Source organism: Entelurus aequoreus, linkage group LG06 (assembly GCF_033978785.1).
Source record: "Entelurus aequoreus isolate RoL-2023_Sb linkage group LG06, RoL_Eaeq_v1.1, whole genome shotgun sequence".
NCBI classification, from domain to species: Eukaryota; Metazoa; Chordata; class Actinopteri; order Syngnathiformes; family Syngnathidae; genus Entelurus; species Entelurus aequoreus.
In genome coordinates this window covers 14,950,764-14,966,314 of record NC_084736.1, presented here as the reverse complement: position 1 = coordinate 14,966,314, position 15,551 = coordinate 14,950,764, and the positions used below count along the sequence as shown (strand labels likewise).

At 39.5% G+C, this 15,551-nt stretch overlaps 1 protein-coding gene across 1 annotated transcript; it reads right to left on the bottom strand.

Annotated features, from left to right (window-relative positions):
• Positions 1-1,110: 1,110 nt before the first annotated feature.
• On the bottom strand, positions 1,111-13,758 carry gosr2 (golgi SNAP receptor complex member 2). The gene is made up of 6 exons (XM_062049404.1): positions 13,552-13,758; positions 13,364-13,428; positions 10,882-10,990; positions 10,687-10,819; positions 10,475-10,615; positions 1,111-3,899 (listed from the first exon to the last, which is right to left on the bottom strand). The coding sequence occupies exons 1-6, from the start codon at positions 13,578-13,580 to the stop codon at positions 3,738-3,740; spliced, it is 639 nt and encodes a 212-aa protein (XP_061905388.1). The 5' UTR covers positions 13,581-13,758; the 3' UTR covers positions 1,111-3,737.
• Between the last annotated feature and the right edge of the window lie 1,793 nt (positions 13,759-15,551).

Sequence of the window (15,551 nt, the reverse complement as noted above, 5' to 3'; positions counted from 1 at the left end):
CAAAGATGCTTCAATGTGAAACTGCAGCTCCTCCACAGGAACTCAAATACAGAATACAATTGTTGTCCATCCATCCATCCATCCATTTTCTACCGCTTATTTCCTTCGGGGTCGCGGGGGGCGCTGGAGCCTATCTCAGCTACAATCGGGCGGAAGGCGGGGTACACCCTGGACAAGTCGCCACCTCATTGCAGGGCCAACACAGATAGACAACATTCACACTCACACACTAGGGCCAATTTAGTGTTGCCAATCAACCTATCCCCAGGTGCATGTCTTTGGAGGTGGGAGGAAGCCGGAGTACCCGGAGGGAACCCACGCAGTCACGGGGAAACTCCACACAGAAAGATCCCGAGGCCGGGATTGAACTACTCAGGACCTTCGTATTGTGAGACACATGCACTAACCCCTCTGCCACCGTGCTGCCCTACAATTGTTGTGTTGGAGCTAATTACTTTGTGTAAGGGTAAGATTGTACATCAGGGTATCAAACTTGTTTTCATTGAGGGCCCCACACATCGCTTATTACAGTGAATATATATATATATATACATATATATGAATTTGAATGTATAGTCTCATATTTTTTTGGGACATACAAATTTGATGGATAACGTACTTGTCATTCAAATTTTTTTTTTTAATATATGTTAATATTGGGGTGTCCAAACTTTTTCACCAAGGGCCGCATGCTAAAAAGTCAAAAGTATGGGGAGGACATTTTTAGATTTTTTTTATTTTGTAAAAACAGACATTAGCTATAGAGTTAATGACATGTTGATACTACTAATAATACACTTTGTCACTTACAACACTAAGCTTTTGTCTTTAAATATATTTATCATGTCTGTTTAGTTTTCATAATGGCCCCCACACACTTTTAAGACTTTTCGGTAGGTGATTCTTGGTGGAAAATCCCCAGTTATTAGCATCAAATTGTCAGCTTTTTTTCCTCATTAATTCACACGTTATGTTCTTACCGTTTTGTTTTTTTTTAAATCCAAAAACATGCTGCAAGCCACACTCTGGACACCTATAGATGTCTTTTTGCACGGTCAGCAAATTCTCAAGTTTAAAAGACATTGCATTTTTCTGTCCAAATTGAAAGAAGGAATACAGTAGGGAAGTGATTCTTACGACCCCATTCCAGGGTGGATCTCGCATGAGAGGAAGCGCAATGCAGTCTGCTGAAAATGAGGGAAAGCTGCACTCTACATAGCAATTGACGCTGTGGTTAAAGTTGTAATTGCCACAAAACACTTTTTAACCCTTGTGTGGTGTTCGGGTCTGTGGGACCCATTTTCATTTTTTATTGAAAGAAAAATGATACAATTAATTAATTTTTCAAACTGAGACTCACTGACTTTGGCTCATTTTCTGTGAAGAACTAATATCAGAATACATATTTAATGACCACACACCATACACCCCCCTACACATTTCTATTACATATAAGATGTCCGAGTCCAAAGGACGCGGGGCTAATAGAAGTGTGGAAATTGATGTTCTGTGTACCACACGCACCCACACACAGCAGGCCTAAACAGGAGGAGGACAGAGTGTAGGTACACAAAACATCAGAGAGTCAAATGTGCGAGAAAATGAGAGCAGACAGTGTTGACAAACAATGTTGCAACCTTGTGTGGGAACCGCAGGTGCGGAAACACAAAAGAAGAATCCCTGTGGGATGCAGAAACTGGCAGATACATTTTCCGTGCAACGTTCATATTGTTGTTACTCAGCCAGCGTTTGTGGGTCTGATGGTATTTTAACATAAAAGTGTTTGATTGTGAGGCATTAAAAGCCACAAAATGCAACGGCTCCATCAGACCCACAAACGCTGGCTGAGTAACAACAATATGAACATTACACAAGGGTTAAGATATTCAACACTCCTGCCATCTGGCGGCTAAAGTGGCCAGTGCACCGCCCTAATTTGTCCCGTTTCATGTGTCAGGTAAACGGTGACGAATGGGGCCATATTTAAATCCCCTTCCTACTGTATGTCGAAGTGCTTTATTGACGCATATTATTTCCGGGCTGCATAATATTTAATAACTTTTGAAGTTGAAGAAACTACAAATAATAATTAAAGCTGCAAGCAGCGATGGACGGGACCGACTTTGAGGGCTCATAAAATCTAAACCGGAGCAGTAATTAAAACTTATCAACTTTTAATCAGAAGGGTTCACTCTCTCTCCAGTGCTAATTTGAAGTCGACACGACAAACGCGCTCAGAGGAGATAATGTTTGAAAAAAGGTGACTGTTTTTACACAACTTTTGTTTTGAAGGGGGAATTGCAAACTTCCTGTTGATTTTTGCTGGGGGTTGTGAGTGAATGAAATCTAGGTCTAAGTGAGACCAACAAAGAGGTTTTTGTTTCATGTCTCTACGACATTCCTACTGGGAGTTAACAGGCAGTTTTGTGTGTGTTTTCTTCCTAGGGGGCGCTAGAGCGCAATTTTGAGTTTTGGGGTTTGTTTTTTTGATCAGATCGCAATTTTCGCCAGTCCTGTTGTGTGTGTCCAATTTGGTGAGTTATGAAGCATGTTAAGGGGGTCAAATTACAGCTCAAAGAGGCGGCGGTATAATAATAAAGAATAATTAAAGCTGCAAGCAGCGATGGACGGGACCGACTTTGACGGCACATAAAATCCAAACCGGAGCAGTAATTAAAACTCTTTCGTCAACTTTTAATCAGAAGGGTTCAATCGCTCTCCTGTGCTAGTTTGAAGCCGACACGACAAACGCGCTCAGAGGAGATAATGTTTGAAAAAAGGTGACCGGTTTTTACAAAACTTTTGTTTTGAAGGGGGAATTGCAAACTTCCTGTTGATTTTTGCTGGGGGTTGTCAATGTATGAAGTGTAGGTCTAAGTGAGACCTACATAGAGGTTTTTGTTTCATGTCTCTACGACATTCCTACTGGAAGTTGCAGGCAGTTTTGTCGGTTTTCTTCCAAGGAGCAGTTTTGTCTGTGTTTTCTTCCTAGGAGGCGCTAGAGCGCTATTTTGAGTTTTGGGGTTTGGTTTTTTTTATTAGATCGTAATTTTTGCCAGTCCTGATGTGTTTGTCCTGTTTGGTGAGTTTTGAAGCATGTTAAGAGGGTCAAATTAGTGACTGTTTTTACAAAACTTTTTTTCTTCCTAGGGGGCGCCAGAGCACAATTTTGAGTTTTGGGGTTTGTTTTTTTGATTAAATCGTAATGTTCACCAGTCCTGATGTGTGTGTCAAATTTGGTGAGTTTTGAAGCATGTTAAGGGGGTCAAATTACAGCTTAAAGCTGCGGTATAATAATAAAGAAAGAAAGAATAAAACCTTACGAATACAACAGGGTCCTCAGTCCCAAAGGGACATTGCGGTCCCTAATAATAATAAAACGCTAGAAATTCAATAGGGTCCTCAGTCCCAAAGGGACATTCGGTCCCTAATAAGACAGCCAATAAGAAAGGTTTTATTGAAGAGAATTAAATCACTCACATAGTGAGACTAGAGCCAACTGTAAATCCGGACAGGGTACAATTACAATTGTTATATTTATGTAAACCAAACATTTAAATTCAAACCATTTTACGGCCACCGTGTTAAAAGAAAAACCGTTTCTCTGGCTAAAAAGTCCAAAAAACAATGTAAGCTTCACATGTGGTCAAATACTGTCATGAAAGGTGCGCCGAGATGTGAGAAGTAGACCAGAATAAAAGACATGGAAAAAGTGACATCATGTTGGAAGTGTGATATCAGCCCAGGTATCGCACCACCAGGAACATGAAGACGCAGGTGAGCAGCATGCCTCCCATCATGATCAGCTTGTCCTGCGTGGCTCGTCTCTCGATGAGTCTCATCACCGTGTTGGACAGTCCCAGCATGTTGGCCAAGTCCAGCATCTTCTTGTGGGTTCCCTGAGAAGACGCCATTCATCGTTATTCATCGTCCTCCCGATGACTTTCTCACGGCCTGACAAGCCATGACGAGGACACGCCCTGAGAAGACGAGGAGGCCCCCGGGGGGCAAAAAAAAAAAAACGGGAAGATGATCTCCTCGCCCGTCTTTGCCGAGACACGCCGACAATGTTGCCGTTGTGATCCACGCCAGACAGCAGGTCAGGGAGAGTCTTCCATTTTTTTTTATGACTCCATCACTGCACATTGTTCCTTTCTTTCCACTACGGCATCCTAGTTTGGGGCGGAGCTAGACACAACACTGTCGGCTGATTGGTGGTGGGAGAATGCTCACTTTAATGGAAGGTTGATGATGTTCAATCTAGGGCTGCAACTAACGACTATTTAGATCAGACCTGGGCACATTAAGGCCTGGCAAGCATTCCCAAATCATTTTTTTAGATCTTTAAGATGGAAACTAGCTTCCATTATGATGTGCAGTGATGTTTTCAAATGACTGTAATCATGAACTATACAAAGTAGAGATGCCGATAAATGCTTTAAAATGTAATATCAGAGAAATTATCGGTATCTGTTTCAAAAAGTAAAATGTATGACTTTTAAAACGCTGCTGTGTACACGGACGTAGGGAGAAGTACAGAGCGACAATAAACCTTAAAGGCACTGCCTTTGCGTGCCGGCCCAGTCACTTAATATCTACGGCTTTTCACACACACAAGTGAATGCAAGGCATACTTGGTCAACAGCCATACAGGTCACACTGAGGGTGGCCATATAAACAACTTTAACACTGTTACAAATATGCACCACACTGTGAACCCACACCAAACAAGAATGACAAACACATTTCGGGAGAACATCCGCACCGTAACAACATAAACACAACAGAACAAATACCCAGAACCCCTTGCAGCACTAACTTTTCCGGGACGCTACAATATACACCCCCCGCTACCACTACCCCCCCACCCCCCCGCCACACACACCTCAACCCAACCCCGCCCACCTCAACTTCCTCATGCTCTCTCAGGGAGAGCATGTCCCAAATTCCAAGCTGCTGTTTTGAGGCATGTTAAAAAAATAATAATGCACTTGTGACTTCAATAATAAATATGGCAGTGCCATTTTTTTTTCTCCATAACTAGAGTTGATTTATTTTTGGAAAAGCTTGTTACATTGTTTAATGCATCCAGCGGGGCATCACAACAACATTAGGCATAATAATGTGTTAATTCCACGACTGTATGTATCGGTATCGGTTGATATCGGAATCGGTAATTAAGAGTTGGACAATATCGGAATATCGGATATCAGCAAAAAAGCCATTATCGGACATCCCTGATACAAAGTATTTCAATGGTTGGAATCTGCGCTTTTGAAGCATATACTAGTTACTATGGTAATCTAATTACTTACTATGGTAATGTAATCAGTTACTAAGGTAATCTAAGTCAGTGGTCCCCAACCACCGGGCCGTGGACCGGTTGGTACCGGGCCGCGCAAGAAATTAAAATTTTTTTATTTATTTATTTTTATTTTTAAATTAAATTACCATAAAAAACACATTATATATCAATATAGATCAATACAGCCTGCAGGGATACAGTCCGTAAGCACACATGATTGTATTTCTTTATGAAATACAATCCCCCCCCCGGTCCGTGGGACAAATTTTTAAGCGTTGACCGGTCCCCAGCTACAAAAAGGTTGGGGACCACTGATCTAAGTCACAGCAGCTCAGACGAGGCACCAAGCAGTGTGGGTGGGGAGCGTTTCCACAGAGAGTTTTGCAGAGTGGGTGTCAGGGACAGACGCAGAGTGAGATTTTTACAACAAAGTTCTAAAGCTAAGTGATGTATCAGATATATCGGATAGAAGGTGGGGTTTTTTTAACCTTCGCGTTCATATTTCGCTGTGTTTGTTGCGTTTTTTTGCGTTTGGCTTGATTGTAAAATATGTGGAGGGAGAGGGGGTGTGACGTTCATATGTTGTCAATATTCAGTGTTTTATCCTTCCTGGTTATCCCACATTCTTTATTTTCATGTACATTCTGAGTGTCTCATTCAGTAAAAAATGTAAAATCCCAATATGTTTTTTAAGGCGGTCTTTCATAGCGTTTTTAGCATTCAATCAGACATTATTGTGAGGTTTTGTATTAGTGGTCCTACAAATAGATATATAGGCCCCCAGACACATTTTTTTCTCTAAATTTGGACCCCCCGAAGTAAAATAATTGCCCAGGCCTGATTTAGATAGTCGACTAGTCAACGGCTATCTTAACGATTAGTCGACTAATCAGATAAAGCCACCACATATTTAATGGCTCTAATTTTTCCATGGACTTCTAAATGCAGCTTAAGTTATTTTAGGCATGTGCCTGCGAACAACAAAGATGACTAATTTATTCATAAATATTTATTTATACTGTAACTGTGCTGCCGATTCAGCCGTTACAAACATTTAAATGACTCATAAAATGTTGTCCATTTAACAAAAAGGAAAGGCAAAGAAACAATTAACCTTGTTTATGTATTTAAAACAGCAGCAATAAAAGGACTACAAAACACAAAATCTAACTTCCTCAGAAAGAAAAGTATTTAGTGATGTTTAAAAAGCTGCATGCTGGTATATTGACTATTGATTAACTATTGTCAGTTTTAGCACTCTAATAGACTCAATGTGTAGAATTCTATCTTTGAATAATTCTTAAAATGTTGGCTATTTAATAGATTGTATGTGTAATCTTATAATACCTCCACATTGGTGACTATCAGTCTCTCTCTGTGCGTTTCACGTTTGTTAGTGCCTTTTTTTCGGCATTGCAAATTGAGCTTCAAGAGGTAGTCGCCTGAAATGGTTTTCACTTCACAGGTGTGCTTGGAGCTCATCAAGAGAATGCCAAGAGTGTGCAAAGCAGTAATCAGAGCAAAGGGTGGCTATTTTGAAGTAACTAGAATATAAAACATGTTTTTAGTTATTTCCCCTTTTTTGTTGTTAAGTACATAACTCCACATGTGTTCATTCATAGTTGTGATGCCTTCACTGACAATCTACAATGTAAATAGTCATGAAAATAAAGAAAACACATTGAATGAGGAGAAGGTGTGTCCAAACTTTTGGCCTGTACTGTAGACAAAGTTTACTTGGCTGACTTTGGCTAAAATGATAGTTTAAGTTATTTTCCACACAACTTTGTCTCACACTAGAAGCTAACACTCTTACAGCGTCCTCCCTCTAAACGCCCGACATCACACCTCGACTTTAAATGCTGGTGTATCACAGATGTACTACCATTAAAAACCAACAAGGTCTGCTTTGCAAAAATGAGCAAAGTATTTATGTTTTTAAACAAGAATAGGAGGAAATGTTCTCACACTTAAAATATTTTCACTGGCCATGTTTTAGCGAGCGGCGGCGCGGACCCGCTTCCGCCCGAAAAAAAAACCAAGTGATGACGTCACCACCACTGTCGACAAATTGTATTTGCACCCCTATGTGCGGCATTCTGTAGGGGGCGCCGTGCATCCACACCTGCATGCAAAATATATGGAAAATGCAGCATGAAGTAGTTTTGTGTTGGTGAGGGGTCCTGCCCTAGGTGCCATTGAAGTTAGAACCACTTCGCAGTAGGGCCACATGGCCTAAAATATATATTATTTGGCATATAAGTAATAGTAGACGCTTTTCCAAAAGGGTTACAAATGCTCCTAATTTGGCAGCTGATGTATGCAGTATCATTTCCCTCTGTATTAATATTAATTTACTGTTAATATCTGCTTACTTTCATGATTCTATCTACACTTATGTTCAATTATAATAAACACTTATTCTTCTGTTGCTTGATACTTTACATTAGTTTTGAGCAATACTACAAATGTGGGTATCGATCCGATACCAAGTAGTTACAGGGGCAGTAATGGCCATACCAATGCTGATACATTTACATTTTTATGGATCAATAAGTGATTAAATTATTTTTTTAATCAAAACAGTTAGCCGATAAAACACAGGATGGATTTGTAACGATATCAATTAATATGAAAATGATTTCCTCCTTTTATATATAAAATGTATAATAAAGAGTGCAAAATAATAACTAAACATCAGCAATAAACACTATTAAAGTTAAAGTGCCAATGATTGTCACACACACACGAGGTGTGGCGAAATTATTCTCTGCATTTGACCCATCATCATTGATCACCCGCTGGGAGTTGAGGGGAGCAGTGAGCAGCAGCGGTGGCCACGCCCGGGAATCATTTTTGGTGATTTAACCCCCAATTCCAACCGTTGATGCTGAGTGCCAAGCAGGGAGGTAATGGGTCCCATTTTTATAGTCTTTGGTATGACTCGGCCGGGGTTTGAACTCACAACCTACCGGTCTCAGGGCAGACACTCTAACCACTATAATACTTGGTATTAGTTTTGTAAACGAAAAAATCAGATAATACAAAAAAATATTGATCTAATCACTGTAGTATCAACCATTAACTGATAATATACTTGGTATCGTTACCGTCAATATTTGTAACGATCCGCCCACCTCTTGTTTACATTCAAAGACCTCTAACTTATTACGGGTGCACAAAAAAACGGTCTTACATCAAAATCGTGATTCTTATTCATCCTGATTTTAAATCGATTCAGAATTTTCTAAAATCTATATAAAAAAAACAAAAAACTTTTTTTTTTAAATAAATTGTTTAAGAATCTATTTTGAAAAATCATTTTTTAGACCATCTCCATGCAACCAGAATGAGCTTTTTTTTTTTTAAAACCTGTAACCGTTTTGAAAAAAAATTCATTATAATTATTATACCAAATAATAGATTGCGAGAATCGGTCTGAATCGAATCATCGCCCAAGGAATTGGATCGAATCGTTAGGTTCCCAAAAATTGTAACCCTACTTATCAGTTAGCTATGCCTTTTTGTATCCTCCTGCAGTGTGTAATGTAGCTTGTTTAGCTAGTCCTCGTCCTCCAGTGATAATGTTACCTGCAAGAAACATTTACTTGTCGCTGACTTAAACGTGGCTCTGCAATCTGGAGGACCGTTATCTGCTCAAAGGACGCCGTAGTGCGTTGAGGACGTGATCGTTCGCTTGTCGTCAAATTTGTGTCAACATGCAAAGCTGTATCGTCTGCCAAATTGATATCGTATATATTGCGCAACCCTACTTCTCAGCCTTCACATCAAAGCACTAGTGCGGTCGTCCAGTAACCAGCGGGTTTCTGGTTCGAATCCTGCCCTCTATATACAAGGCACTGCTGTTGTGATGTTGTGTCATGGCCCCCTAAAGTCGCCACCCACAGGGTTAAAATGTGGCCCTCACTCTATCACGCTTCAAATATTGTGACTAGAGATGTCCGATAATGGCTTTTTTGCCGATATCCCGATATTGTCCAACTCTTAATTACCGATTCCGATATCAACCGATACCAATATATACAGTCGTGGAATTAACACATTATTATGCCTAATTTTGTCGTGATGCCCCACTGGATGCATTAAACAATGTAACAAGGTTTTCCAAAATAAATCAACTCAAGTTATGGAAAAAAATGCCAACATGGCACTGCCATATTTATTATTGAAGTCACAAAGTGCATTATTTTTTTTAACATGCCTCAAAACAGCAGCTTGGAATTTGGGACATGCTCTCCCTGAGAGAGCATGAGGAGGTTGAGGTGGGCGGGGTGTATATTGTAGCGTCCCGGAAGAGTTAGTGCTGCAAGGAATTCTGGGTATTTGTTCTGTTGTGTTTATGTTGTGTTACGGTGCGGATGTTCTCCCGAAATGTGTTTGTCATTCTTGTTTGGTGTGGGTTCACAGTGTGGCGCATATTTGTAACAGTGTTAAAGTTGTTTATACGCCCCCCTCAGTGTGACCTGTATGGCTGTTGACCAAGTATGCATGCATTCACTTGTGTGTGTGTGTGAAAAGCCGTAGGTAATATGTGATTGGACCAGCACGCAAAGGCAGTGTCTTTAAAGTTTATTGGCGCTCTGTACTTCTCCCTACGGCCGTGTACACAGCGGCGTTTTAAAAAGTCATACATTTTACTTTTTGAAACCGATACTGATAATTTTGAAATTTCCGATATTACATTTTAAATAATTCGGCAGTCCGATATTATCGGACATCCCTAATTGTGACTTCATCACATTGCTGAATATTTTTAAGTACCGGTAGTTTTTTAAAGCATATATTAAAATGTTTGAAAATTATGCATTTTTGAGCATAAAAATGGCTAAATAAACTAAAAATATCAATACTACAGTAGTACTGGCCACTAGAGGAGAGCAAACAAATTAGAGTGCGCTGTTCAGTATCGTGGCCACTGATTGGCTCAGCCTCAGGCAGCATGACTATATTGGATTAATAGAGTGTAAAGGTGTTATTTCATGTGTAGAAGGCTCTCATAATGTTAAAAAAAAAAGTATTTAGAAGGTTGTAAACAGGTGTTTATGCCCAAGCTAGGAAAATATTCGATTTAGAATTAATAATTAATGTCTGGAACTAATTAAGAGCGTATATATTAATTATAAAAGTGATCGTTCTAACGACGCCCACCTTCAGCGTGGATCTCTGGTCCCTCAGACCGTTGAGGATGTTGCTGCCGCTGCCCAGCAGGTCGTCCATGCCTTGGTGGGCGTTGTGCAAGTTGGAGTTGAGCTGCAGCGTGTCGTCGATGGGGATGGACGTGTCTGCATCCTGCGGGAGCAACAAGACATTTTAGCTCACTGCTGCCCACTAGGGGAGGTCTCACTCGTCACCGCACTGACGTTGGTGGTGAAGGTTCTGTTCATGAGTTCCTCTCGCTCCCTCTCCTGGGCCTCTCTGGTATAGCGTCTGTGCTGGAAGTTCTGCAGGGCGGTGCGCAGGTGCTGCACGTCGTACTTGAGCTGGTCCACGCGCCTGCGGGGAGCACGTGGGTGAGAGGGGCGCCAAGGGGCGGGACTTTGTCGCTCGCCACTCACAGTTTTGCGTTCTGGCGGCGGTTGGGCGGCTCCTTGCTGGCCAGGATCTCCAGGCGCTCTAAATGGTTGAAGATCTGGTCGATTCGAGCCTGGAGTTCGTTCTCTAACACTTTGTGGAGAGTGCGGAAACAAACAAAGGGAAAATAAGACATATTTTATATTAGGGTAAGCAAAATATTACTACAGTAGAACCTTTCATTTCTCTCTACTCTGTATTTAGAATAATTTCCTCCCCATTGGACTGGACGGAAACAGAAATAATATGTTTCAGGGTCAAACTGGGTCCACCATGAAGCCGTCGTTACCTGCATGGGGCAGCTCATTTTTTAACAGCCTGCAGCACATTCTAAAAATGCTATATAAAAGAGCAAACAGGTGAAATGTAACGAGAACAAGTTGCAGTGTTGACTCTAATAACACAATGTTAGCATGCAGGCTATTTTTTCTTCAAATCCGTCATTGCTAAAAAACGTTTTAAAACATTTAAATCAATGTTGTTATAAATGTTATGAGGCTCCAATTACTTCACATCAAGTATTCCACTTTGAAATATTTTTTGGGGAAATACTGCCTATTTTTTGTGTTTGCCATATAAAAACCAAAAGTTTTTGTTTTTGGACAAAAAGGGCATAAAACTAATAAAAAAATAAAAACATAAAACATTTATAATCGACAGATATAGATCTGAAATTGATCAAAGGTACAAAAAAAAAAAGAGCATGGTATATTTGCAAAACTTTTATGAGTGTGGTTCTTTTGGATCCCCAGGAATTTTAGTAGGGTGAAATATTTTTTTGGGGAAAATATTGCATCGTTTGTGTGTTTGCCATATTAAAAACCATAGGGTTTTTTTGACAAAAAGTGCATACAACTATTTTTAAAAAAACCATAAAAAATAAAAACGTATCATCGACGGATAGATCTGAAGTTGATCGAGAGATTTTAGTGTTGAAAAAAAAAAGAAGAAAAAAAGTATGATTTCTTTCTAAAACTTTAATAAGTGGGGTTCTTTTGGATCCCCAATAAATATAGTGGGATTTAAATAATTAAAAAAACATGTCATTGCTCAAAAAACAATGAATTAAAATCCATGTTATGAATTCCTGATCTATTTAAGGCTGCAATTATTTCACATCAGAAAGTCCACTATTACATTTTTTGAGGGAAAATATTGCATATTTTGTGTTTGACAAAAAGGACAGGAAACCTAAGTTTTTTTTACAGAGATTTACACGTTGAAAAACAAAAGAAAAATGGGGGGTGCGGGGTTGAGGTGGGTGGGGTTTGGTGGTAGCAGGGGTGTATACTGTAGCATCCCGGAAGAGTTAGTGCTGCAAGGGGCTCTGGGTATTCGTTCTATTGTGTTTATGTTGTGTTACGGTGCGGATGTTCTCCCGAAATGTGTTTGTCATTCTTGTTTGGTGTGGGTTCACAGTGTGGCGCATATTTGTAACAGTGTTAAAGTTGTTTGTACGGCCACCCTCAGTGTGACCTGTATAGCTGTTGACCAAGTATGCGTTGCATTCACTTATGTATGTGAAAAAGCCGCATATATTATGTGGCTGGGCCAGCACGCTGTTTGTATGGAGGAAAAGTGGACGCTAAAGGCAGTGCCTTTAAGGCACGCCCCCAATATTGTTGTCCGGATGGAATTTGTGAGAAATTCGGGAGAATGGTTGCCTCTGGAGATTTACGGGAGGGGCACTGAAATTTGGGAGTCTCCAGGGAAAATCGGGAGGATTGGCAAGTATGGTCGCGGGGGGTGCTGGAGCCTATCTCAGCTGCATTCGGGCGGTAGGCGGGGTACACCCTGGACAAGTCGCCACCTCATCGCAGGGCCAACACAGATAGACCGACAACATTCACACACTAGGGCCAATTTATGCTACAGTTAATGGAGCTGGATCAAAACAGATCACGTTTCTCTTTATTTTGTTCTTGTAAGCCATTGTGTACTGACCAGCCAGGGCAGACACGCTCCCTTCCTGCAATGTGCTCTCTTTCGGCTTCTATGGTTATCATCACATTAAGCCAACGCCGCTGCCTTTCTCTGGTGGCATCATAGCAAAACACCAATAAAAAAATGTATGTAACCTTCCGAGTTGCTCAGCTCAAATGAAGTGGCGTCATGCACGGTGGTTGAAAATATGCACAATTTTTTTTTAAAAACTAAAAAACGTTAGCTGCAGGGAGTATGGTCCTACAGTACTTCCCAGCATTATCTCAGGGACGCACTCCCATGCTTGTCCCAGCTGCTTCCTGTCCTAGCACCAGCTGCTGCCCCCCCCCAAAAAAACAGCCATTAGACACTAAACAATCAAGCAGGAGGGAGGACAACATCCCCTCGCAGGCAGCCATAACAAGAAGTGTGCAGAGAATGGACATTAATTAGCCTTTCCATGGCACACAGGAAGGAAGACATGGCCATAGCATTAGGTACACCAGCATGAGCTAATGGTATTGCCATGAAAGTGGTGCTCACAATGTACGGACTGACGCTCCGTCCTCTCCAGGTTGCCCATCAGCGACTGCACTTCCTGGATGTGCCTGTTGGAACATGGACACACACCGTGTGGTTAGGAGTTAAATAAATAAATAAATGAAAAAAATTAAATGAGGAGTTAGCTTACTAGCTAGCTAGCAAAAGAGTCGCCGGCAATAAACACTCACTTGTTAGTCTGGTGGTAAAGCGACTCCATTTCCGGCAACGTCTAAGTATCTGTATGTCGTCTCTTCGCCTCTTTTTTTTATTGTATTACTCTAAAATGGGTCAATAGCGCCGCTAAAGTATCGACAGGCAAGCGGACGAGGAATGCAACACGTCATCAGATGCTAAGCGTTTGTGTACGGAAGTAGGAAAGCGGAAGTGAAACGGCGGAAGTGACGTAACATCACGGCCAGGCGGGAAAGTTGAAAAGTTAGCGTATTTTCTTGCATCGATTGATATCTTTATTGGAGAAATATAACATTATTTAGATTAGCCTTTTTGTCTTTGTATTAATGGATCTTATCCTATGTTTTATTATTTAATGACATTTTTTTTTTAAAGGGACAAGCGACAGAAAATGTATGGATATTTATTTCTTGTTGTTCTTGTCTTCTTGTTATATTCTTATTTTACTAATATATTTTTATTCTCATTGTTGCTTTTTATTTTTATTCTTATTGTAATATTTTTCTATTTAGTTTCCATTTATACCCCCATTATTTACTTTTTACTTTTTAAATTCGATCTCAATTCTGTTCACTGCTGCTGGAATTTAAATTTTCCTGAGGGAACTCTCCTGAAGGAATCAATAAAGTACTATCCATCTATCTATCTATCTATCTATCTATCTATCTATCTATCTATCTATCTATCTATCTATCTATCTATCTATCTATCTATCTATCTATCTATCTATCTATCTGTCTATCTGTCTGTTTCTTATTGGTACCATTGTATGAGTGTCAGTCATCTTTATGTATAAATGCAGCTGTATATTTTATGACTACGCAGGAAACATTGTTTTACTCCTAATAAAGTGGAAAATTATTTTAAAAAATTGCCGAGCTGGCATTGTCATTTATACAGTAGATCTGCACAATCTGGGGGTTTTATATTCCAAGACCATGTGTAAATCAGGGGTTCTTAACCTTTTTGACTTCAGGGCCCAATTTTTCCACTACAGAAGGTCCTGAGGCCCACTCAAATATTAACACTGAATTCCCCTGGTAATCTTACTCTTGATTTTATTCATATTTTATCATATTTTAACATGAATTGATTACGTGGACCCCGACTTAAACAAGTTGAAAAACTTATTTGGGTGTTACCATTTAGTGGTCAATTGTACGGAATATGTACTGAACTGTGCAATCCACTAATAAAAGTTTCAATCAATCAAATATCTATCTATCTATCTATCTATCTATCTATCTATCTATCTATCTATCTATCTATCTATCTATCTATCTATCTATCTATCTATCTATCTATCTATCTATCTATCTATCTATCTATCTATCTATCTATCTATCTATCTATCTATCTATCTATTTGTATTTGCTTTTATTCTCTTCCCTTGACATTTTTTGTTAAAGACAATAATTGCTCAACCTGGTGGATGTTGAAAATTGTTATGATGAAAGTGCCTTAGATTTTGTGTACATTCTGAATATATGTTTGTTTGTACAATTGTTCAATAAAAAAATAAAAAACCCTCATTATACTATTGGCTAAGTTTTATATTCATAAATGTAAGTTTCTCAATACCCAACCTGTTTTTTGTGCCTTTAAAAAAGAATTAGAACTCTACGTTAAAACACTCTCTACCTCTAACAACCAAAAAGCTGTGAAAACTATGATGCTGTGTTCCAAATTTAAATTATTTACTGAACTTGTGTGAGCCTATGGCTTTACACTTTGTTGTATATATTTTGCATATATTTTATATTTTAGTTACTTTATTGAGTTTACAACCCCCTGGCGCTGTTTTGTACTGTTTTTGTACTTATTTTGATTATTAATATTTCTCAATTGTTTGTAAATGTTGCAATTTATAAATAAAGGTTTATAAAATACAAAAATAAAAAAAGTTAGCTTATTTTCTTGCATCGATTGATATCTTTATTAGAGAAATATAAAATGATTTAGATTAGCCTTTTTGTCTTTGTATTTTGCATCTTAT

What these genes read in the sequence shown, in the direction of transcription:
- gosr2 (XM_062049404.1), bottom strand. Translation starts at nt 13,580, where the DNA reads ATGGAGTCGCTTTACCACCAGACTAACAA. An exon ending in GGAGCGTCAGTCCGTACATT is followed by an intron (nt 10,991 to 13,363) that starts GTGAGCACCACT and finishes CTCTCCACAAAG; the next exon opens with TGTTAGAGAACGAACTCCAG. An exon ending in ACCAGAGATCCACGCTGAAG is followed by an intron (nt 3,900 to 10,474) that starts GTGGGCGTCGTT and finishes GCGTCTTCTCAG; the next exon opens with GGAACCCACAAGAAGATGCT.